Consider the following 26,008-nt stretch of genomic DNA (forward strand, 5'->3'; position numbering starts at 1 on the left):
GGCCTAGCAACGTGAGGGTGTGGTTATTCAAATAAGAGGCGGAGTTAGGCCCAGACGGTCGGGAAGTCCATAGAGCTATGAAAAGTATAGATAGGGGAAGCAGATCATGTTCTAACTGCCAAGGATGACGCTCGAGATAAATGGAAGGGGTGTCTGGCAAGACCAAATAAAAGCTAAAAACAGTCATAGACATGTAAATCCATGGATTTTAGAGAGCAATCTTACAGTGGTCCCCAAACAGTGCTCTTTAATGGATTTTGGACTTCAACTCCCAGAATCCCAAGCTACTGGCCAACAATGGCTGAGGCTTCTGGGAGCTGAAGTCCAAAAAATCTCTTAAAGGGCCCAGTTTGGGGACCAGTGTAGCACCTTTGGGACCAACTGAAAGAAAGAAGTTGGCAGCAGGAGCTTTCCTAGACTTAAGTCTGCTTCCTCAGATGGATATGGTCTATGCTTCTGAGTCCTGGTCAAAATGGAGGACGTTTGGAAATGCCTCCTGGGCAAAAGGTAGAAATGGAGGGAGAGGAGGACCAAACCTCCTGGTCACCCTGAGCACAGAGTACCCAATAGATGATCCGTAGTCCCCAAACTGTGCCCTTTAACTAGAGATTTTGGACTTCATCTCCCAGAAGCCTCAGCCATGTTGGTCAATAGTCTAGGATTCTGGGAGTTGGAGTCCAAAACCCTTTAAAAGGCACAATTTGAGGACCACTGCCATAGAGATACGAAATATAGAGTACCCATTGGCGTTGAGTGAGATTATTAAAAGGGTTTCCTAATTCCTCTCTCATTACCTTTAGGCGCGCAACACTACAGCGCCACCGAGAGCAAACGCCACTCCCTATATAAAGAAACACAACCCACGAATGACAGCAATTGGGCGGAGGAGGAGGGGGCGTATCTCCATGTGGCCACGCCCCGTGACGCATTCGGGGGCGGTGCCAACATTCCTTGTCTATTCCTCCCTCCTTTCTGAGAGGCTGATAGAGAGCTGGGCGGCGGGGTCGAGCGGGTCACGTGGGAAGTGGGGACGTCGCGAGGCGCGTCCTGTGATTGGTCCGGGCAGCGACGGCGGCGAGGAGGGGAAAGTCACGTGGTGGCGAGGCGCGCCCTGCGATTGGTCCTTTGGCGGCGCGAGTGCGCAGGAGCGCGGGGACCGTTGGGAAAGCAGGAGCGGCGTCGGCGTCGTGTGTCCAGAGGTCTTCCGGCCGGCGTCTGAGGCGGAGGCTCCTCCTTGTACTCTGAGGCGACCATGAGGCCGGGCGGGAGCCTCCTCTCCTTCTTCCTCCTCCCCTTCTCCCCTGTCCTTTAGCCCGGCGGGTCCCTCCGCGCCTCCGCCATGGGGAACACCGTCACCTGCTGCGTCTCTCCCGGCGCCAGCCCCAAGATGGGACGAGCCAGAGGGGCGGCTGTAGGGGCGGCAGCGGGAGGCGGAGGGGGAGGCCTTGGCGCGGCGGCGGCGGGGGCCTTGGAGCGCCGCGGAAATGCCTACCGAGAGATCACCGAGGCGGAGTCCGGAGACTCAGACCCCGGCGGAGGAGGAGGAGGAGGAGGAGAGGGGCCCCACCTGCAGCATATCAGCGACCGCGAGTTCCCGGATGGTGAGCCACCGCCCCTTCTCCCGGTCATGGGTTCCTTCTGGAGGGGATGATGGGACTCGTTCCTCCTCCCGCCCCAAGCCTGGTCCCATCCTCTGCGCTGGGTTTCTTTTCCTTACAGCAGCCATGCCCAAGCTCTGGACCTCCGGGTGTTTTGGACTTCATCCCCCAGAAGCCCCGGACGCTTTGGGGATTCTGGGAGATGAAGTCCGAAAACGCCTTGGAGCCACATTGCTGCCATAGAGAGAGACCCAGCAGCCACGACTGAAAGGAAACACTGGCCTGTTACAGACTGCCAAAATAAAGCTGCTTCGGGTCTCTTTGGAGGTATGTTATTTAAATGATGCATGGGTCCTAAGAGTCCGGAGGTCGTGCCAAAGCCACACTCCATTCCTAAGCACTGGAGTGCAGCTTTGGTGCAGCTTCCGGATTCTTAGGATGCATGCATCATTTAAACAGCATACCTCCAAAGAGACCCCAAGCAGCTTCATTTTGGCAGTCTGTAACAGGCCACAGTTTATTTTGCAGCAGAAGGAAACACATCCAGATTTCTGCAGCCCAGGTCCCCTAAAGAATCAGCCCTTTATAGTTCCTCGGACAAAGGAAACTACAAATCACACTTAGTCAGCTGCGTTTGAATTAGACGCTTGCCCCCCCTGTATATCCCTTGGATGTCCTCCCATGCGTCTGCATCCCTCGTGGGTTAGCCGTCAATCCGTCATCTACTGTATACGTCCCCAAAGTGTCTATGCAGTACTTCCTTTTATTTGGGGTTTGAACCTTAAATTAGGAGCCAAAACCGTTTGTGTCCCAAAGCAGAGGATTTGACACGGCCTGAATTCAACCATCCTGGCAACCTTTGCTCTCCGTATACATTTCAACTCCTGAGCATAGCAAAGTCCTCAGTTTTAACCCATCTACCTCACTCCATTTTAGCCTCCCCTCCAGGAGGGATTTCAAAACACCCTCCGTCAAGTTGTTCCCAGTTTAAGGCTGCCCTGAAGCAAACCTGTCGCAGGGTTTTCTGGGCCACGTTTTCCCAGTGGTTTGCCATTGCCATCCTCTGAGGCTGAGAGAGCGCAACTTGCCCAAGGTCTCCCAGTGGGTTTCCATGGCTGAGCCACGATTCCATCCCTGGTACAATTATGATGTTAGTTATAGGCCTGCAGCCCTTCCAGATTTGTTCTCCTCCATGATTTTTTTAACGCTTTTACTTGATGAAGAAGTCCATGGAGCTTTGTTTATATCAAGCATTTTGTTTGGTCCAGTAAAGGTACCACCCTTTTGTGGACTTTGGGTGTTGTTGTACTTTGCTGCGTAGGCAACACAGTATAGTGCTTTGACTCTGGAGACCAGGGTTCAATTCCCTGCTGGGCCAGGTAACCCACAGGATGACCTTGGGCAGGTCACATGCTCTCAGCCTCAGAGGAAGGCAAAGGCAAACCCTCCTGAACCAATGTTGCCAAGAAAACCCCATGACAGGTTTGCCTTAGAGTCGCCATAAGTCAGAAACAACTTAAAGGTACATAACAACAACAGCATATGGCTAATAGCTATCCCTGGATATGTTTTCAAGATAAGTGGCCTTTCCTGTTGAAAGGAGGTGACTGGTACGTAAGACGTCCTCCCATGACTAGTGTTTTCCAGCATGCAGAAAGATGGTAGTATGTAACTATAAAATGTGGACCTCTCTTGATAGAGAAGGAACTAACAAAAAACAAAACCCCAAAACCTTAAGTATATCAGAAAGGAAGGCCTGTTACAGACTGCCAAAATAAAGCTGCTTTGGGTCTCTTTGGAGGTATGCTGTTTAAATGGTGCATGCATCCTAAGAATCCGGAAGCTGCACCAAAGCTGCACTCCGGTGCTTAGGAATTGAGTGTGGCTTTGGTGCGACCTCCGGACTCTTAGGACCCATGCATCATTTAAATAGCATACCTCCAAAGAGACCCGAAGCAGCTTTATTTTGGCAGTCTGTAACAGGCCAATGTGTTTGAGAGTTGACTCCTTTCTGTGCAGGAGGTGCCAGTGTTGTTATAGATGAGGTGTATGTTGCTTTTCTTATATTGAGTGCTGTAGCACTGATACCTTTCACTGGATGTCTTGCCTCTGTGTGCTTTGCAGCTGAACAGTTATAATTAGGTATTAAATTTCTGCTGCCAAATCAGAAGCAGTCATTAGCTGCTCTTTAAAATAGCCGAGCTCCTTCAAACTGTATTTAACTTGCTTCCTCGGTCAACACAGTGATGTTACTTTTTCGTCTTGGCTTGGATGAAAAGCTGAGAAAGAGCTGCTTAATTTCTATGAAGAAACTGAATAGAAGTGCAGTTAATCTCTGTTGAACCTAATAGAAAAGTAGTTGGGGAAAAGACGCTTCTTTATGAGAGATTCAGAAGTGTCAGTTTCTGAGCGGGTGCTTCTTAATGTGTCTCTGGAAGAAAGAACAATCCAGGATACTTCTGAATGTGTAGTTTCTTGTTGATGTGAAAATCTACAACAGAACTAGGAGGCACCAGCTCCTAATTATATTTTAGGATTACAGGGTAATATTTACCTGAGAGAATGGGAGGTGCCCCCCACCTTACCTATAATTTAGCCACTCATAGTTGATAGTTTCTCACCTCCTGTGCTGACACAATCCAGCCTTCCTTCTTATTTTAAAAAACCTGTTGTTTCTGATGGGCCAAAATAGTACATTGGGCTGTACTGATGATGTTAAGGGCCTAAATACCCTAAAGGCACCAGATCCTGTCAGATCTTGCGAGCTAAGCAGGTTCAGCTTGGTAAATACTTGGATGGGAGCCTGCCAACAAATACCAGATGCTGTAGGTGATTTTTTCGGAAGAAGGAACTGGCAAAAAACATTGCTGCGTATTCTTTGCCTAAGAAAACCCCGTGAAATTCATGAGGTCCCTATAAACCAGCAAGCAACCTGAAGGCAGATGCACGCAGAGAGAAAGGAGAAATAATCCAAATTACACAGCGCTTGTTGTGCGCAGAGTGTACTGTAGTACTGCTCTGTTTCTCAAACATCCAGTTTACGGTAATTTGTTCTCCCTTTCCCCAGAATTATGCTCTCCTAAAGAGCTGTATGCAGTCTCAGGTGAGAGCTTGCTCTTTCCTCCAGTTCTAGTAAATTCATATTAATATTACTTGTTCAGTTTCAACCGTGTAAAGTGACATGGTCCCAGGTGAGCCATGGCTTTCAGCCAGTGGTGGACAGGAGATTCAATTTGCTGTATTCCAAAGTCATCTGGGCACTTTGTGGGATGGTGTACACGTGGCCATGTCTTGGCAATTAATCTTAAGGATAGGCCTTTCCCATACTTGGCAGTACTTGTGCATACGTTATTCTGCTAACAAAGCATATTTGAACTGGATTGAAATTGTGTGTACACCTGTATGAAAGTGAAAGATTCAGACTTAAACTAAGTGCTCTGGGCACTGCTTGGTGATTACTAAATAGAGTAAACTAAGCAGGATAAGGGATTATATTCAGTCCTAAATGTGTACTCTATAACTCATACAAGTCCCAGAAATTCAGAGGTTAGGTTCAGTCATGCTTACAGTGGACCCGCTGAACTCGGCGAGAGAGGTTACAGATATTTTGTATACACCTTATACACAAAGCCTGAAGGTAATTTTATACACATTACATTTAATAGTGTTGTGCATGAAACAAAGTTTGTTTACATTGAACCATCAGAAAGCAAACGCGCTACTGTCCCAGCCACCCATGTAGAAGATTTTGAATTTTTGAAGATTTTGCGTTTTGGTATTCCAGATAGACTCAGTGTGTAGTAATGGCTAACTGAAATCTCAGTATTATTTATTTTGAGTGTTTCTGTATTGCCACCCAGTCCACAAGGGCTCCTGAGGTGACGAACAAGTAAAATTCAATTAAAACAACACAGTGATAAAACATTTTAAAAAGCACATTAAAACACTTTTAAAATTCCTAACAGCAGTTAAAGTTAAAGCAGTTAAACCCCCAGTTTCAAACACTAAATACCGTGCGGAACAGCATTGTTTTGGCTGCCAGACAGTAGCTTTAAAAAGATGAGGGCAACCTGAGTTCCTTTGGTAGGGAAGTCCTCAGCTGAGGCATTGCTACAGAGAAAGCCCTGCTAGGTGTATCCACCAACCTAACTTCATGAGGTGCTGGGACATGCAATAGGGCCTCCTCTGAAGATGACAGATTTCTGACAAGCTCACATGGGTGGAAGTGGTCTTTCAGATATTTTGGCCCCGTGTTGTTCAGAGCTTTGTAGCTCAATATCAGCACCGTCAATTGAGCTCAGAAGCAGATTGGAAGCCAGAGCTGTTCTTGCAGGACCAGTGTTATTTGGGCTCTAAAATGCACACACGACACCAGCCTGGCTGCTGCATTTTGGACTAGCTGCAGCTACCAAACACTTTTTAAAGGCAAGCCCACATAAAGTGTATTGCAGTAGTCTAATCAAGAAATAAGTAAGGCATGAATTACTGTGGCCAGATCTGCCTTCCCAAAGAAAGGGTGCAGCAGAGGCACCAATTGAAGTTGGGCAGAGGTGCTCCTGGCCACCACAACAAACTGACTTTCCAGGAACACTGAGTCCAAGAGTACCTCCAAGCCACAAACCTCATTTTTCAGAGGCAGAGCAACCCCATCCAAAACAGGCTGGGATCCCAACCCCACATTAGTTTTCCTACTGACCAGCGGCACTGCTGCTTTGTCTGGATTAAGCTTCAGTCTATTCACCCACATCCAGTCCTTTACTGCATCCAGACAACCATTCAGTCCTACCATAGGCTCCTTGGCTTCAGTTGTAAAGGAGAGATAGACCAGGGTAACATCAACAAACTGATGACATCCAACCCCAAGGCTCCAGATGACTTCTTCCAAGAAGAAAGGAACAGGACAATAAACTATAAAACCAAGTCAGCATGAGGTAGTGGTTTGAGTGCTGTACTACGACTCTGGAGACCAGGGTTTGAATCCCAGATCAGCCATCTTGGGCAAGTCACATTCTCTCAACCTCAGGATGGCAATGGCAAACTTCCTCTGAACAAATCTTACCAAGAAAACCCCACGATAGGTTTGTGTTAGGGTCACCATAAGTTGGAAGTGACTTGAAAGCATATGACGACAACAACAACAATTTTAAGCATGCTTAACTCTGGATCTGTCTCAGTTTTTCTTGGGACAGAAACTTGGCAAGCAGAACCCTAATAAAAGGAAACTCAACAGTGGCAGAGAAAAAAATGTGAATGATTTAGAAAAGGTGTCTTCTCCTCAAATCGTGTTCTAATCTTGTGAGTTAGCTGCTGTGCTGCTGTCTTTCATCAGCCTTTGAGACTGTGAGATTTACTGTCCGGGTTTCTTTTCTTTTGAGCTTTGTGCTGTATATCCATTCTCAAGCTGAAGAAGTAATCCACTACCCATGGATTTACCCTCCACACCAACGTAATTGAGGCAGGAGAAGCTAAAATTTTAATACTTCCTCTTCTATGTGTGCCAGTCTCGAGATAAAAAGTATGACTGTTCAGCTGTTTTTCATACTTATATCAGCTGGGAACCACACAAAGGCAACATACTTTGACAGGTTCCTCCTAATACTTCCTCTGCCACTCCCTGCACTAATACTCTTTAACATCATTTGGCTGGACTATCCTAGTGGTTTTATGACTGGTGTTTGCTGATGAGTAAACTTAAAAGTAGAGTTTTGACCTTATTGGAAAAGTAAAACAGTGCTGGAATGCAAAAGAGGGCATATTGGTCATTATCACCCAGTACTATGTCTCTATTCAATACAAGACACAACAAGCCTTAACTCACCTCACAACCCATAATACAAAATACTGATGTATTTTCAAAATAAGATGTGAATAAAAGAAACATAGGAGATGAATCAAAGAATAGAATTCTTTAAATGATAGGTGTGACTTGGGATGTTTGTGCAAAAAGTCAACAAAATAGACAATACTAACAAGTGTGCATCTGCAACAAGCCAAGATGTAAAACTTATAATGATTGGGTAAAGTAAATGTAAACATATAATTGAAAAGGACTAAGGATAATGGAGGGGCATTAGAGGATATGCTAATAATAATAATATCTCTGGCACCTCACACCTCTGAATGACAAGAAATTAAAAGGAAAATAAAATATTAAATATATGTTTTATTCCTCAGGGAAGTACAAGAGGAAGATTATTAAATGCCTAATGCTGAAAACAATACCAATCAACAACAAGTAATTAAGAAGCAAAAGCCAGTGTGGTATTGTGGTTTGTGGCTATGTCTCTGGAGTTGTTGGTGTGTGCCTTCCAAGTCATTTCTGATTTATGCCAACCTTAAGGTGAACCTTTCACAGGTTTTTCTGGAGCTGAGAGTGTCTAAGGCCACCCAATGGGTTTCCATGGCTGAGTAGGGTATTGAATCGTGACCTCCAGAGTCTTAGTCCAGTGCTCAAATCACTACACTACACTGGAGTCCAAGGTTCAAATGCCTGCTTGGTCATAAGAACTAACTGGGCAAGTTACACTCTCTCAGTCTTAGAGGAAGACAAAAGGCAAAACCCTCTGAACAAATATTGACAAGAAATCCCCATTATAGCTTTGCCTTAGGGCATAAGTCAAAAATGACTTGAAGGCACCCAACAACAACAACGAAATTAAGAAGCTGAAGGTGGTTTGGAGGAATAAAAGGGGAGTGAGGGAAAACTACAAAGGTGAATAAAGGTTAAAGAAAGGCGCTATACATACCAGCATAAAGTGCACCCTCGTCACGTGCTAGGGGTTGGCCGAGGACGCACTGCCCATACGTGCCGCACCCCGAACACGTGATGAGGGCATCAAAATGGCGGCGCCCTGTACACATGGGCGCCACCATTTTGACACAACGGAAGCTTAGTGTCCACACGTTCCGGCGTCATTGTCACGCTACAAGTGTGCCGCTTTTAAGGGTTCTTTTTGCTACGCTAGGGAGCCACATGGTTTGTCCGCTGCAGCTCCCTCACGCAGCAAAACAAGGCGTGGATAGACCGCCCTTTTTGAGCAATCTGTATCCCACCAAAGTTAACACATTGAAATAAAACACAAACAATAGGACATAACCCTTAAAAAAACATGTAAACTGTTTTGCTTCCACCACACGAAGAGAGAGGAAACGGGAATCACTGGTTTTATAAAAGTTATAGTCTTTCTCCCAAATCTCTGTGATCAGAGCGCTCCTTGTTAAACATCCCTGCAGTTAGAAGGGGGGCATGTCAGTCTCTTGCTTTTCTCCCTTCTACCCTGGAGGTTTTTAGAGAAATAATATGTAACAGAGATTTTGTATGTGTGCTCTGCTTTTGTGAAGCCTAAACCGGCAGCTTTAATTCTGGTAACTTAGGATGAAGCTCACTTTAAGTATTTTTAATTGCCTTTCTGCCCACCGGATTTTGATGTGCGAAACCTTTCCTTAAACACAGATTATGAAGGTGTACGGACTGGCCATTAAGGCCAGGCTGGGGGCAGAATTGGGGTGTGGCGTTCACAAGACGCATGCCTCAACTCCGCCCCAGGCTGGCATGACACCACCTGCTGCACCACGCAGCGAGCGGTGTCACGGCGCTCTTCCGGTACTGCATCTAGATGACACAGCACCAAAGGAGTGTTAGAAAAGCCGCAACAGCGGCTATGGCGTCCTTTTTGCACCACGGAAAGGTGTGGTTGCCCGCCCCCAATCTGATGCAGAGAAAGGCCACCCCTTAGGGACAGTTTGTACAGCCCTTAAAAACAATTTTAAAAGTCAGTTTGCAAAACTACTTCTAAAAGACCAAAGGTCATGCAAAATAATACAGTAACTTTTCCCTCATCGGTGTAAAAAACAGCTGAACTGATCTGAAGGAGCTTGATTCGGTGTTGACTTTTGGTCTTGCCTGAATTTAATCCATACAATAGAACAGAATCATAGAGTTGGAAGACACCTCCTATCCTTTGTATGTAGCCTAACTCTGGATACAAAAACAGTGCTTTCTGTTATAGTTAATGGGGAAATGATGGCTATCAGGACAAGCCTGGACATTTTACAATGGAAAATTTAATGTTTATCAGAAGGAAGGAAAAGGGTGGTGGAGCAAAGGGATTTGAAGGCTGAGTGGAACATGACACCATTGTGACTGGACAATGGCAAACTCTATCCATACTGGCAGGAAGCGGAGTCATGCCAACATCCCACTTCCACCCACATTTCCCACTCAAAGCTAGGCTATGTTTCATTCTTTAATCAAGTGAATAACGATAAATCTGAATGTACTTACCAAAAAGTACTTCAATAGGGAACAAGGCTAGTTTACCAAACTTAGGTCCAAAACACATTGCAAAAATAATCCAGCTTGAGACGGCTTTAACTGCCCTGGATCAAATCTAGGGAATTCTGAGAACAGTAGTTTTGTGAGACATTGAGCCTTCTCTGTCAGAGAGTTCTTGTGATTCAACAAACTACAGTTCCCAGGATTCCCTAACACTGAACCAGGGCAGTTAAAGTGGTTTCAAACTTGATCATTTCTGCAGTGTGTTTTGGATGTTAGTCACTGTAGCCTTTTTAAAAGGGCTAGTAGCTTTCCCTACTATGATAGAAACATTTCCAAGTCTCTACATACTTATCTTCAATTGTACATACATGTATTGCCCCATCCCCTGTGTGCAGAGTGACTTACCTGGGAGCCTGATAGTGTTGGTAGTTGACCTTTGCCCAGCCACAAATAGGCATGGTGGCAGCAGGAGATTTTTGCATCTGCTCTGAATTTTTTTGGTTCGTTAGACTTGGGTCATGCTTTACTTTTGCCCCAGCTAGTTCTCAAGAGCTAAAAAAAGTATTTTTAGTGGATCTGTGTGAGTATGTGTTTAGGTGCAGAAAGTAACCAGTTGAGCTCAGGTGATGGTGGAGGAGAAGCTGCATTGGAGGTGAAGCAGATGGGCAGGAAAGAATGGCCTGAAGCGGCTGCTTCGAAGAGCAGGTTGAGACCCAGCTGACTGTGTCGTTTGCTTCTAAGGCGGCCTTCATGCGAATGTCATGACCGCTCAGCGCACCATTAAGCCACATTGTTGGGTAATTTATTTTTTCAAAATCCTCCAACCATCCATGTCTACCATCACAGGAACACACTGCCAGTGACCCTGCTGCCCAGATGCTGTCCCACTGGATGGCTGCCCACTTTGATCATGCATACAGTGGCATCTGCAATCTTCCACCTGGACAAAGTATTGGAGCAGAGGTGTGCCCAATAAAACACTGGCAGTAGTGCACAATGATGCCACACCTACATGCCCCCTTCACTCTTTGCCCTTGGACTGTCTACAATCAAAACAAAATTTCTGTCAATTTTTTAAAAAACGTAATAGGTAAAGACCCCCCCCCCCCCCGCCAGTATTGACAGCTACATTATAGTAGCTGAGACGTATAATCATAGAGTTGGAAGAGACCCCAAGGTACTTAGGCCAGTACAATTCCATACAATATAATAAATACATTAAATTCCAGTAGTTAAAAACCAAACAACATAATTGGCAAGAAATACCACAAAAGTCCAAATAGTTTTTAAAAATCACAGGGTAATAGTAGCAGCAGATAGCCTAAATGCAGTAATAATCGTATGAAAACAGGTTGAACATTAAAAAAGTAGCAGTAATAACAGCAGTCAGAAAATGAACTACAAAATAAGAACCAGGTAAAACTACATTGCTCGTAGGAATGGAAAAATAATTCACGAAGTTGTGTAAAAAGTATTTAATCAGAGAATGTGAAAGTAAACAGAACACTTCTTAGTCAGCTGTTGAAAGAATGAGTGCTTAGTTGAGTAGCTATTTCTTTTGAAGTAGCCTTATCGTATTTGAATGTAAAACTTGTTCAGGCTTGATCTGACCACAGAACTAAACTGAAAAAACATTAGGTACATTTCACAAGGCAGAAGTGAAAGATAGGAAATACAATGCTACTAGTTCCAACTAGAAATGTAGTATTGCATTCTAAAAAGAACTTCATAAGCATGTATGAAGAACGGATATGTTCAAAGATGGTTTCATGAAGATGCTGATCTTAGGGCAAAACATTATGTACACCTGAAAGTAAATAGTACTGAGAACAGTGAGATTTCCTTTTTACAAAATATGCATAGAATGGAATGGAACTGAGACAAATTTAACTAATGGGATAAAGAATACCAGATACTTTCTCAGAGCATGAGAATTACATAGGGGTTTATGATTTAAAAATTGCTTGTTATCCAAATTTAATATATACAATGCAAGTGTTTAGCCTTCACTGTGCTGCTATTTTACTTGCTTTTGTATAGTGAATTACAGTACTCCATAACCTAACGTCCAATGGAATTGCACATACATTAAGAATCAAAATCTATTTAATTAATATGTGTATGGCAGTTATTTTTAAAAGGAAACCAACTTCGCTTTGGAGTTACTAGAGTTCTAACATAGCAGCATAAAGTCTTTAACCAAGAGTGAAACATGTATAATGATTATGAAATTGTCTACCTGACCAATTACTCGCTTTCTTCTCTCTCCCCCTCATTTATATGTTTAGGGCCACATTTATATTAAGACAGTTTTGATAAAGTTAGTTGCATTTTTATACGTTTTGAATGAAGAGAAGATTTTAAATGCGGTTTGAGAAAGGTTTCTTAGTGTTATGGCTGTTTCTTCCTTAAATAATATGGATATAGGTTGGGAACTATTTCTCTAGTAGGTAGATAAAATTCATTACTTTAAATATTAGTTACATTAAATGTCTCCTTTTAAAAAACTACTAATTGAAAATGACATCTAAACGTATGACATCTAAAATCTATTAATTGTGATCTGTCGAATATTTTTGTCATTTTTTTTACAATACAGATTACATCTACAACATAAAACATTATCAATACTGACAGTCATTATGGCCTGTTACAGACAGTCCAAAATAAAGCTGCTTCGAGTCACTTTGGAGGTATGGTATTTCAATGATGCATGCGTCCTAAGAGTCCAAAAGCCACACCAAAACCACGCTCTGGTCCTAAGGACTGGAGTGCAGCTTTAGTGTGGCTTTTGGACTCTTAGGACTCATGCATCATTGAAATACCATACCTCCAAAGTGACTCGAAGCAGCTTTATTTTGGACTGTCTGTAACAGGCCATTGTATCATTCATTAAAGAAAAACAAACAACCATTCATCTACTTATATTGCTTCCTCTCCTGGCTTCCATAGTCTTTAACTTACCAAAATTCAATACCTTTTACTTTTCTTCATTTGAGTTAATTCTTTAAGTACCTCTATCTTGTTTTTAACCCATTCTGTATAGACTATAAGATTCAAAGCTACTTCTCTTTCTAAGTTGAACTATCCCAAAACATATTACAAATGTATCCTATATCATGAAAACTTAGTCCAAACATTTTCTTATGTTAACTTATTCACCTAAATGTATTTTATATACGGTATATATTATGATGAGTTCAAGCATTCGTACATCCTGCCCCAGTCCTTATCAAATTTTTCTTTTGGGGCATTCCTAAGTAATAAAGTTTGTTTGTCATTTTCCATACAGTCGTACGTCTTCATCTTCCATTCTGATAAATCTGGGGTCTCTATCTTTTTCCATTTTCTTGCATATAGTATCCTGGCAGCTGAAATCATGTAATATAATAGTTTTCCATATTTATTTATTTTCATATTTTTCTTCTATCATACTTAATATGAAAGGTTTGGGGTCTTTTTCTCAGTTTGATTTGTAAGATCTCCATTATAACTTTGTGCATAATTTTTTTTTGCTTTTTCACATGTCCACCACATGTGAAACATAGTTCCTTTTTCTTTCTTGCCCTTCCAACATCCGTCATCAGAATTTTTGTAGATTTATTGAGTTTCTCAGGAATTAAGTACCATCTGAACTGAATCTTATAATAGGTCTCCTTCCGATCTGATGATAAAGTATGTTTTATACTCTGGTTCCTCTTCAGATCATATAAATCTTTCACCTTTTACAAGTGATCTGTCAAAAAATACATTAGTCTCAGTGTGTTTGAGAGTCTGCCTTTCTGGTTAGTAGAACCATCCGTGTGGGAAATAGTAGTGTTCAGATGAAATATAATGTCAGAATGTTATATGTTTTAATAGCACATCCTGAATGCTTTTTTGCTGTGAACTAAATTTTATGGTCACTTCCTCTGAGAATGGATTTGTCTCCCCTGTAACTGCTTCCCACTGTTTCTTCAAAATCGAGACGCTTAGGTCAGGTAATGGCCCTGCACTTCTTCATGTGCATGGTGGCTTGACTTAAAAACATGATTTTAAATCACCAGGGAAAGATGAATTCAGATAGGTTTTTCCATTGTGGAAGATATATTTCCTGATCCACCATGTACACTTAGTTGCAGTAGCAGTTAACACATTTGTTTCAATTAAGTAAGGGCTTTGTAATACCTACAAACGGTCACACAGCCCACATTCTTTTAACACTAGAGCATTTTATCTGATTAAGAGACAAAGGAGGTAATTGTGAAATTAGAGGATTTCTTTCTAGCTCTGTTCACGCTTGATCACCCACTTGAAGATAAGGACTATAATCCAGGATGGAGTTAGATGTGCTACGCTGTGGGCTGCTTGCCCAGAACTTTCTAGAAATAAGGGTGACTGTTATTGAGCCAAATAGTGTTCTTTGTGAATTAGAAATTTGATGTCATTCTTTTTAATTGATGGTTTAAAGTATTATTTTTTTCCACAAAGAAAAAAAAATGCATGATCTGTTACAGTGCGCTCTTATTATCCGTGGGCTGGCCATCCACAGATTTGCCCTTCCATGTCCAGCAAGCCCTGTTGTTGTGAATGGAGGTGCATGCATGCAGCTGAGCTAGCAGCCCCATTCATGGTGTGTGGCCATAGGTAACAATGGGACTTGAGGTCCAGTGTTCTTCCTTATCTGGTTTGTCTTCTTTGTTCTTAATACTGTACTTCTGTGCATTTGTCCACATGTTTTTTAATCCTAAGGTATTTTCAATTTTGCCAGCATTGGGTTTTTTAAAAAATGATTTTGAAGTTTGCCCTCAAATTACTAAATGCATTACAGTGAGCCTTCCATATCCACAGACCTTTTTATCCACAGATTCAAGTGTCCACCATTTGAAAATATTTTTAAAAAATATATAAATTCCAAAAAGCAAATCTTGATTTTGCTGTTTTATGTAAGGGATGTCATTTCACTGTGCCATTGTATATAATGGGACTTGAGCAGCCATGGATTTTGGTATCCATCAGGGGTCCTGGAACCAAACTCCAGAGGATACAAAGGACCCACTGTATGATCGCTATCAGTCGGTTCAGTTCCTTTTAGTTCAAATTCATTCATCCCTACAGTAATAATATATTAAATGTAATTTAAGTACATTTAAGGTTCATTTATCTATAAATGTAAATGTAATAATTAAGAGAGTTTTAATAAATTAAGTAATTAATGAAGAATGACTTTTTCGTTATATTCAACTGGTTTTTATCTATTTACATATATGTAGCTAATTTTCAATATATTGAAAAAAAGACTTAAAAATAAGAGTGACCTTTGTGCTCTTGGCCTTGGAATGTGCTCCCCAGCCCTGCTTTCTATGCCCATGCTTAGTGTAGAAACATGGATCTGATTTGGTTCTGGATCAACACTGTCCCTTTCATGGAACAGCCCTTCTCTTTCTTCCCCTTCGACATTGTGCTCAGTCTTTAGAGGTTCAGCCAGTCATATAGATTACATAGACTTTTGACATGCCAGATGATTAATTTTAAAGTCCCATTGATATCTGTGGATTTAGGCTTGGCTTAAACTTGATATTAAAATCTGTGAGACTTAAAGACATATGTTTAATCTGCATCTCTTGTCAGTTTAGTGCAGCTTGTAAATCACAGCGTAAGGAGCAACCTGACATCATGGCATCACGTATGCTTAAGAGAACATGTTGATATGTACTTCATTTGTTCTGAAGTCTACTCTCTGGAGGCTGCTCTCATTACTACTAGATTAATGTGTTTGTATAAATTTAAAGGGCTGTGCACATTACTTGCGTTACTTATCCTGAAAGAAATGTGCTCTATGGTATGTTTCTTCTTTCAGACATTTGTGAACTCTTGTATCTTTCTTGCATATGTTCTGTGACCTTGTAGTAAAACATTCAAATTCTTGTTCTGGTATAATCTCCTGTGGCATAACAGCTCTGTCATAAATGCCAATCTGCACTGACTAGATCTTTTTAATTGCAGTTATGACTTATTTTTCTGCCTAGTTGAGAGTAATGTGACCATCTTATTCATGTATCTGCTAGTTGTTTTGTTGAACCTAAGCTCAAAAATATGCAAGGGCTGTCAATTTAGTATGTTGAAGAGGGACTCTGCAATCCCATAGAGGAGGGAACTGTCTTAGTGTGGCATGAGCTGTCCCCGTCAGCAATCCACAGACATACCAGTATGTCTGCCATCTAAATCCCTCAGAGCAGCTGTTTTTCTTTGACAGAAACCTTGGCCACATCTCTGCATTTTCCACTGTGAGAAACTACAGTGAAAGGTATTGACTTGGACAGTGTGAGGCTCCCTTGTATTTGAGCTTGTCTTCAACATTTTTTTACTCCAAAATCATATCAAACATGTCAGCAGCCAAGTTCCAAATAGGAGAGTCAGTTTGCTATATGCTGTTAACACGTACCCAGTGGTGTGATTTTTACCTCTAGTCTACTGTATTGGAGATACAGAAAAAGTAGGAGAGAAAATAGGAAAGATTGGTACATTGGAAAAACGGTATTGATGCACCAGACGGGGCATGTTTATTGTACAGTATTATTTACGCTGAAAAAATGATCCTGACCTGAGATGGCCTGATAACATGCAAAGTATGTTGTGGTTTTTTTTTTCACGTCTCTGAATTGCAAAGTGATGATTCACATTTGTTAAATGTAATTCCAACTTTGGTGAGTAACTGCTAGAAGTGTGGGACACTTAAGCTATTCATAATTGGATAGACCTTCTTTCTGAATAGTTCCTTGATTTTTTTGTAGACTTCTTGGATCCCCCCCCCCCAAAAAAAAAAAAAAGCAGGGGTAGTCATGTACAGGGGAACCAATGGCCAAATCTTTCCTGCACTGGGCTGCATGTTGTGTGAAGTTGTGTGTGTATGTGCCTTCAAGTTTTCTGTTGACTTATGATGATCCCAGGAATTTCATAGGATTTTCTCAGGCAAGAAATCTTCAGAGGTGGTTTTGCCAGTCTTCTTCTCTGAAATATAGCATCCAGCACCTGGTATTACTTGGCAGTCTCTCATCCAAGTACTGACTTGTCCTGACCATGCTTAGCTGTCAAGACCAGATGAGATCTGGGGCCTTTAGGGTATTTACCTCAGGTGCCATCATTACTAGCTGTAAACTGGTTGAAAATCTCAGCTGGAAGTTACCTCCGTTTGAGAGTTCCTAGTGAGTCTGACATGATATGGCACTGCTAGTGTCCTCCAAAAGCAGCAGTTGATCAATTTTGGAATTAAAAAAACCCTTCATCCCCAAAATGTTGGGGTCTGGAGGGCTTTGTGGGGTTTAAGGGAGGTAGAAAAATATTCTGGGGTTGGGGTCATATGTAGCCTGTGGCCAAACAATTTCCACCTCTGATTTAAGATGTTTATTATAATTCTAATTTCTTCCTTTCCCCCCCAGCTAGAAAACTAGCCTTAATATGTCATTTGTTAATTAATTAATATTTTTAATATGCCATTTGTTTTGTATTGTATTTACCTTTATATTGTACACCGCTTTGATCCTGGGAAAAGCAGTTTATAAGTAAACAATTTATTATTTTATTATTATTATTAATGTTGAAAATGTTGGACATGGTTAGAGAATGTTTAATATTCGTTCAGCTCAGCCATCCTTTGTGTTTGAAATGGCTCACCTAGTGCAGCTGTATGGATCATATGCATAAATGAGAACTGCTGATGGGAAAAGGTTGGGGTCTCTCAGAGTCAGCTTCTCTCCAGACTGGGATCAGAGTCCAGCTGAATGGGGCATAAACCAGTGCAGCCAGCTGAGCCTGATATGTATGGACTGTTACTAGGTCCCTGAGGTTACCTGATTTGTATGTCATCAACCCACAAGCTAGGGACAAATTAGATCTATCTTCAGATGACATCCAGTGCCCATCAAACATGAATGAAAAAACCTCTTGGATTGTTTGGTATTTCTCATTTGTTGTGGGGGCAGTTGGCCAGCATGCATTGGCATGCTGCCTCTTTCATGGTAGGCCAGAATTTTGGCTTAACATGTCTGCATGAAACATAGTTTGCATGCAAAATATGGTATAGATGCCAGTGATATCTATTGAAGTATGAGATCTCCTAGGAATAAATTCACTTGGCTTGGAATATTAGTAGTAGGTGTGTTTCTTTAGAGAGGGTTGAATTTTTCTTTTGCAGTTGTGTTTCCCAAAACAAAGAGAACCCTGAGTGTAACATTGCTTTATGTTCTTTTTTTCAGATTTAGCATTGGAGTCAAATCCATCTGACCATCCTGGAGCAAGCCCAATTTTCTTGAGCAAATCCCAACCAGATGGTAAGCAAATTAAAAAATAAAAAATAAATAAATGAAATTAAAAAGGGAGGAGAGAATAGCATGTATATTTAGATCTTAATTGAGAAATGCCTACCTGTCTCATTTGACTTCTATAAGAATTTTTTTTTTGCTTCAGCATTTCAACTCAGGATTGGGAGTCATGTGGTGCTTCAGATGTCATTGGACTCCAGTACTCCTGACAATTGGCTATGCTGGCTAGAATTGCTAGGATTTGCAATCCAGCAGCATCTAGAGGGCCACATGCTTCTCACCCATGCTCCAGATAGTGCAGTTTCTAATAGCAGTTTCTTTTATAGTCACATGTTTCTAACAATATAAACATTTCTAACAGTATAAACATTTAAGTGGATCATCTTAAACTTGCACATTAATGTCTAATGATGGTACTATTGAATGATACAATTTCTGGTAATACGTCCTTTTATGAAACAACATTTATCACTCTTTGCCACAGCCCAGTGTTTATGGAGATCTCCTTCACAGTCTTGTGCAAGGATTTCATTTTTTGAATGAAGAAATGCAGTGATCCATGGGATGAGTTCATTCACTTTCATCCCAGTCCTAAGAGTCCAGTGCAAATGTAGTTCTTTTGAACTGAATAACACCAATTTGGTATAATATGTTTTATTATTTTAAGTGCAAGTTATTGGTGATATATCATCTTTGAATAGATGAACTACTGAACTGTTGTTGAATAAAATCATAGGTATCCTTGTCAGGTTTGAATGTATACTTGGCAGGTAAATTCACAGCAACTGGGAGCATGGTATATTTTATAATCCCATCTACTTAGAAATTAAAGTATTTACTGATAGAAATCCTTTCTCCCTTTTCAGTGAGAGAGAAGAGGAAAAGCAACCACATCAACCACGTACGTACATGTAATAGATATAAGAAGTGTTAGTAAAAACCCATGCCAGCTAGTTTTCTAAAGAATACAGCAACAGTAGGCCAAGTGCCTGATGGCTTACTCTTCCAATTTAATTTGAATTTCTCTTTCAGAAATTAATGGGAGTTAAGGGTAAAGTCATGGCAAGTTCATATTTTATATTGCTCAGTAGAAAGGTAATCCTCAAAATTATGCTGAATGAAATTGAAGCAGTTAAAAACAGACTTAAACCCAAAGTTGTTATCTTTTTTATTTTCCACTTTTATATTTGTTTGTTTGTTTTGGTATGATAGACAAGGCCATTTATTAAGAGAATTTTAAAAAGATTTATGCTTTTCTTGCAACTAGCAATTCGAGTTCAAACCATTGTAGACTCCAGGACAAATAGAATTTTTGGTCAGAATGATAAAATAATTCACTGCCTAGTGAAACAAGCTTTTTACGCCTGCTAACAATCCTCCTTTCTCCCAACCCTCTAGAGCACACTCCCAAGTTCAGCGATAGCTGCTGCGTACTATCTTGGTTTAGTCACACATGTCTTCATTGTGGGTGTAAATGTTGAATGTAAATATGTTTTTAGTAAGTGAGCAGGAAATTGTTCTCTCAAATTGCTAATACTTTGATAGAGAAGAACCTTGATGTATACCATATATAGTCATCTACAAGTCATCTTCATGTATAAGTCAAGGGCAGGTTTTGGGGATTTTGGATATGACCTGCGGATAAGCCAAAGGTACAGCTTAGGGGCATATAACAAAGGATGTAAATGACACCCCCCCCCCAAAAAATGCATGCACTCTTCTTGCATTCAGTGAGGATTTTCCAGAAATAGCACAATAGGAAAAAAGTTGCATTTCTCTTCTCCTTGTCAATTCATATTAGCCTCTCCCAGAACAGCTGGAAAAGAAACAAACATATGGTGATGGGTTTTAGATGGGTATAAATAGCATGTATATCATTTTGACTCTGAGTTCTATGGTGCCCAAGATACCTCCCAGTCTTTGCATCAATGCCTGCCTTTGCCAACTCTATCTTGGCTTTGCACATGTCACTATTGTCAGGTACTGTAGATTATATAAGGAGTAGTTGTATGAATGAATAGGTCTAGAAAAATGCTAGGAGTCTGGCTTTTTTGTGCCTAAAAAGTTGTCCTCTGTAGCCAATATGCTGCTGACACTGCTTGTCTCTGCTTGTTACACTATTGTTTTTCCATCCACTGTTTAAGTATTTATACCTTGCCTTCTGTTGCTTTCTTCAATAACCCTGTATATATAATTATTACGTATATAGCATTGGGTGTGCATGGTGAATACGTCCAGATATCATGGATTTCAAAACAATTCTAAAAAAACCCTTTTCCTCCTCCTCATAGGTTTCCCCAGGGCAGCTTACAAAAAAATATAGTTCATGTTCAACAATATTTCTAGATGACAGCACAGTCAGCCAGCCTAATCTTAGGAGCACAATAAAATGGTAAGTACCACTAGCTCTTGGGATGTTCCAGTATTTTCTGGCCAAATCTAGTTGGAAGTACTAAGTCCTGATTTGTGTAAGGTGAGCAGGACCCCCCCCCCCCCAATCTCCCAAGAAGAAAGAAAAACATAAACAAAATAGCTATATGAAAGTCTGAGGCTAGTAGAAAAAAAGGCTTTTATATAAGATGGAAAAGTTATTAATTGTTGGCGCTGATGTTATGCTGCCATCTAGTGGCATCAAGTTAGCCTCCACTAAGTTGACTCAAATTCTCTGAATCAAGGAAGCTAACTAAAATTTAACCTTTTCTGATATTTTTGGTATCCTGGATAGCTGTTATTTTTAGTTTGTTAGGTGCTCCAGTGAAAATATGTAGTTCAAAAGTCTCCATATATTTGCTGTTGTCATTGTTCCTCTGCAGAGATCTGTAATTTAAAATATGTTTAAAAACAGTAATTAAAATGATAGGTTCTTGGCTAAAATTAGGAAGAAAGATGAGGTAATGTTCTTTTATTCACAAGGAGTAGTCTCAATTCTTTAAGTAATTAAGCATTACCATTGGCTGAACTGATAAAACCCTGTAGTGCTTGAGAATGAATGCTTGGAACTAATTCTGAAACAAAGACCTGATATTTTTCCATGGATAGGATTAGGTCATATTGACTTCAGATATCTTGGGGGTGGGGAGAGTATAGACGGTAGGTTGCATGTGGTCCCTGAAATCCCCTTTCCCTCACCCTGATAGTATTTTGAGACCAGATTACAATTTTCTTGGGCACTTGACTAGAGGGCTTGAATCACGCTACCCCACCATTCACTTCACCAGGGTAGAAGTACTGAAATTAATACTCTACGTGATTCTTTTGTGCAGAAAAAAATCCCAACCCCTCATCCTAGCAGGTGAAAAACTTCCACAGAGTGCCTCACTCCAGGATGTTTTCTAACTCCAGTAAGAAAGCCAGTGTATTGCAGGGTATAAAAATGCCTATATGCCCAGGAATATTTGTGAATACAGAATTAGATATATTCTGCATTATCCAAACACCCAAAGCCAGAAGCATAAGTTATATTAGAATGTTTATTTTGTGTAGTTGTTAGTGCCCCCCTCTCTCCCCAAAAAAACAAATGTAGTAGATTCGCTGGGACAAATAATTTTTGTTATTCTTTTTTTAAAAAAAGGCCCCTTTACATGGCTGATGGCTGAAAGACAGGGAGATTATTTCCAATTCTTTGATGGCAGTGAAGAGTGGGGTATACAGTAAATACCATAAATAAATAAAATAAATAAATAATATCCCTACCTTATAGCTCTAGCTCTGTGAGAACTCTGCAATAAACATGAATCTGAGAGACTAATAGTTCCCATCTGCCTTCATGGGAGTTAAAGAGCTTTGTCACATAGTACTTTATACTCTTGTAGCTCAACAACCTTGCAGAACAATCTGCTTCAATGCGGGGCAAGCTGCTTAAGGGATAATTCCACGCAAATAGATTTAGCCCTTTTATAGGTGATGCCCTACTAGAAGTTAACCCCTCTCCCCAACTAATATTCCCCAAAGAAGACAACTCCATGGTATGTGGATGTTGTCAGGGATTTTACATTGGAATAGGTATGATTTCCACATTTTTTCTCACTGATTCTTAGTGTTATTATGAAACAAGAGCTGTTGCATTTAATGGCTACTCAGCCAGATTACCTCTCCCCTTTTCTCCTCCTGAAATGTTATCCTATCCCCATTACCTGAGTAGAACTTTTATAGTCGACATCAAGGTGTATGCATGTTCACTTATTTGTTTAGAATATTGCCTAGTGGCTTGGAATAGAAGAAGATGCAGTGATCATTGCTTCAGTTTTAAAGCAAAAAGGGATAAATTGTTGGAGAACTTTGTCCTTGCTGAGCAGCATACTTGATAAACAGCATATCTCTCTGGATTTTCACTGTCACTCAACAATCACTGGTAGCTTCATCTCCAGCTCACCTACAAAAACTAACTTTGGCCTGTTACAGACAGCCAAAATAAAGCTGCTTCGAGTCACAGTGGAGATATGGTGTTTCAATGATGCATGCGTCCTAAGAGTCCAGAAGTCACACCAAAGCCACGCTCCAGCCCTAAGGACTGGAGCATGGCTTTGGTGCGGCTTCTGGACTCTTAGGACACATGCATCATTGAAACACCATACCTCCACTGTGACTCGAAGCAGCTTTATTTTGTCTGTCTGTAACAGGCCCTAGTTGGACCTTTTAAAATGAAAACATAAGTCTCTATTAAATCTGCAGATTTTTTTTTTTTTTTTGCATGAGCTACTTGTATGGACAAGTGACACTCTCTCAGCCTTAGGGTCACCATAGGTTGGAAACAACTGGAAGGCACACAACAACAACAAAAACAACAAAAGTTGTGAAACCTTTGACCCTTACTTCACTATTGGTTAATATTGGTGCTGAAAATTTCAAGCTAGAATTCATTTATATTCATAGGCGCTTTAGAATTTTTGATGAATGTGAGCCTTAGGGAAAAAAGATAAGGAAACAAATGTCTCTAATGTGGATTTTGTTATAAAAATCTGTTTTTATCCCTAACAGCAATCTTGTATCAAAGTGGAATCCGTAGAACCACTTACAATGAAATGCCTTTTTTTTCTCCCTCTCCTCACAGTGTTACATTAGCAATATATTATCACATAAAGAACAGGTGAGCACTTATTAAATACTGTTGTTTTAAGGTAATTATCATGATGTTAAAGATGCTGCTTCCTGAATTAGAAGTGTAGCTGAAATGTGAGTCAGTTGTATTAAATTGGGGTATGCATGTTGGGGAAGCAGTGATTGTAAACAGCTTGGTGTGAGTTCATGTCTAGACATATTGAGAAGGACATACTATGAAATTTACAAGATCAGATACCTAGAGATAAAAAGTGTTTAGCAGCAGTTTTCTTTCTTTTTTTAATGATTTGTCTACTTTGAGATATGACTATGCCTGTTCAAAAATCTTTGTCACATAGTACTTTATACTCTTGTAGCTCAACAACCTTGCAGAACAATCTCATCACTGCATCCATGCGTCCTTTTGAGAAAGTCCCCTGCCTTTCTTGGGAACAGCAGGCTGCAATGGGAGAGATTTGTGGGAGGTGGTATGCTCCCCCCCCCCAATGTTACTGGACTACATCTTCCAGCATTCCTTGTGTTGCCTATGTTGCTTAAAACAGCTTGGGCTTGCAGTTCAACAGCATCTGGAAAGGCACCTGATTTCTACTCCTGTTTAGATGAACAGCCTTCATTTTATGCTAATCAAGATCCATTCACTGCCTTATGCTTGCTGCTTTTTACTTTTCCATACTCTTAATTTTGCCACCACTCTAGTGCTTGTTTTTAAAAAATCATATATGACTCACATTAAATAGCATTAAATAGCCTTGCATAGAAGTATACAAAGATCTACAGAAATATCTATTAGACTTTCTGCTCATTTGTGGCATATACATATGTAGATAGTGTAGAACTCCCAATTCATACACACCTCCTTCACTGGTCTCCTGGAGGTGACTGACTTTTGCAACTAGGGATGGGCTACTAAAATTACAGTGTTAAAATTAAAGCATCCATATTTAAAGCAATGCTTTGCAGAAAAGTAGTATTCTATAAATGCATTAAATAAATTATCCAGTAATTTGTTACATATTTATTACAACATTTTTTCTGAGTCAGTGGGAGGTTTCATCACTACAGTAATATGGTGGGAAAGATTTTGTTGAGAGGTATATTTTGTCCAGCACTGTTTAGTCAGCTGTAGGGACCACACTTGGATTTCTCTACTAAAACAAACACTGAGTCCATTACAGGAAGGATGGGAGAAAGTGTTGCTTCCCAAACATTTTTATTGCAACTTCTTCTCTCACTATTAGCTGTGCTGGCTAAGGCTGATGGGAGTTACAGTCTTGGCATTACAGTACTTGGAAAAGTGATGAGATTACCTGTTGCTGCATTACGCTGTATGGGCTATGATGTCTTGAAATTCAACAAAGCTTAGTGGCAGATTTTGAAAACTACAAAATGTACTGTAAGGCTACCTCTAAATTTTAATTTTACTATTTTTGTGTTGAACACGTAATCACAAACAAGGGAGAGGAATAAAAAAGAAAACTGCTCATAGTTAGAGGTAGTGCTGATATCCAGCTTGGTACTTCTTAATGTAATACAAATGTGTAACTTGGGGGAAAGCATTGGTAACACCAGTAGAATGTATGTATCTTCATGTGTTTCAGGGATTCAGATAGATCGCTGGATATTTTTGATGAGAAATCACATCCACTCACGGTAAATCTGATTGTTCTCTTAGTCTATCTTGTTTGAGTATGTTCAATGTAAGCAATTAGGATTTTACTTACTTTTATTTATTTATGTCTCTCCTTTATACCAAGGCAAATTTAAAACTTTAAAAGTATAAATAAAACATTTAAAAAGCAATTAAACAATGTATAAAGTTAAAAATATTAACCATCAAAATAGTAAAATGTATTAAAAACTGTATACAAACCTAAACATCTGAATCGTACAACATTTAAAAGCTTACCCTTGTCAGTTTGAAAAAACCCAACAACACAAAAAATGTTTTACCTGCTGCCAAAAGAAGAGCAAAGATGGCACTTTCTTGGCTTTTCTAGGGAGGGATTTCCAAAGACTGGGGGTAGCCACTGAGAAGGACCTCTTTCTTGTTCCCACCAAATGATCCTAAAGGGTGGTGGGACAGAGAGAGGGGCCTCTCTGGATCTTAAAGCTCTAATGGACTCATCATGGGAGATATGGTTCTTCAAATAACCTGGATCCAAACTGTATAGGGCTTTGTGAGTTAAAACCAGCACTTTACATTCTGCCCAGAAATGGACAGGGGGCCAGTGGAGCTGTTGCAACATGGGAGTTCTGTGGTCCCTGTAGCTAGCTCCAGTTAACAACCTGGCTGCAGCATCTGAAGTTTCTGAGTACTTTTTAAAGGCAGCCCCACATATGGGACTACAGTATTACAGTAATACAAACTCTGTAGTCTTGGCATCTAAAGCTTATCTATTTCACTTTGCTTGTGAGGTAAACCAGAATTGTATAAAACAGGAGAAAGTTCTTGACTTTTAGCTTCTCCTAATATGTAAAGAAGGGCTTCAGTCTATATCTACCCAGATTGACTTTTTGGTTCCTGGGTTTAAGAACTGATGCTGCAGAATGGTGGCCTTGGGATTTTAGTTTCATGCTTAATTCGGGCTGTGTTCCTCTGGAGGAAGGCTGCTGGGATGGAATTCAATCATGCTGGGAAAACATTGCAGTACTTCTAGAATCCAAAGAGGGGCACAAAAAGCTTACTTGTGCATACGGACAGGTTTGCCATTCACTCCTCCCAATTGCAGCCTGTCATGCAACTTTGGAGTGTCTCTACCCATTTCCCTTTTAAA

The 26,008-nt window shown here is 40.6% G+C and overlaps 1 protein-coding gene across 1 annotated transcript in view; it reads left to right on the plus strand.

Annotated features, from left to right (window-relative positions):
* The first annotated feature begins 1,151 nt into the window (after positions 1 to 1,151).
* The window catches only part of LOC149305321 (cyclin-Y-like protein 1-B), a 36,366-nt gene continuing 11,509 nt past the window's right edge, over positions 1,152 to 26,008 (plus strand). The window contains exons 1-6 of the mRNA XM_089477715.1: positions 1,152 to 1,601; positions 18,111 to 18,185; positions 19,043 to 19,077; positions 20,468 to 20,568; positions 23,227 to 23,262; positions 24,833 to 24,884. Of these exons, the coding sequence (XP_089333841.1) occupies positions 1,340 to 1,601; positions 18,111 to 18,185; positions 19,043 to 19,077; positions 20,468 to 20,568; positions 23,227 to 23,262; positions 24,833 to 24,884 (561 nt within the window). The 5' untranslated portion in view covers positions 1,152 to 1,339. The remainder of the gene's footprint in view (positions 1,602 to 18,110; positions 18,186 to 19,042; positions 19,078 to 20,467; positions 20,569 to 23,226; positions 23,263 to 24,832; positions 24,885 to 26,008) is intronic.

Source organism: Sceloporus occidentalis, unplaced genomic scaffold (genome assembly GCF_023333645.1).
Source record: "Sceloporus occidentalis isolate IW3139 unplaced genomic scaffold, rSceOcc1.0.p SCAF_12, whole genome shotgun sequence".
NCBI classification, from domain to species: Eukaryota; Metazoa; Chordata; class Lepidosauria; order Squamata; family Phrynosomatidae; genus Sceloporus; species Sceloporus occidentalis.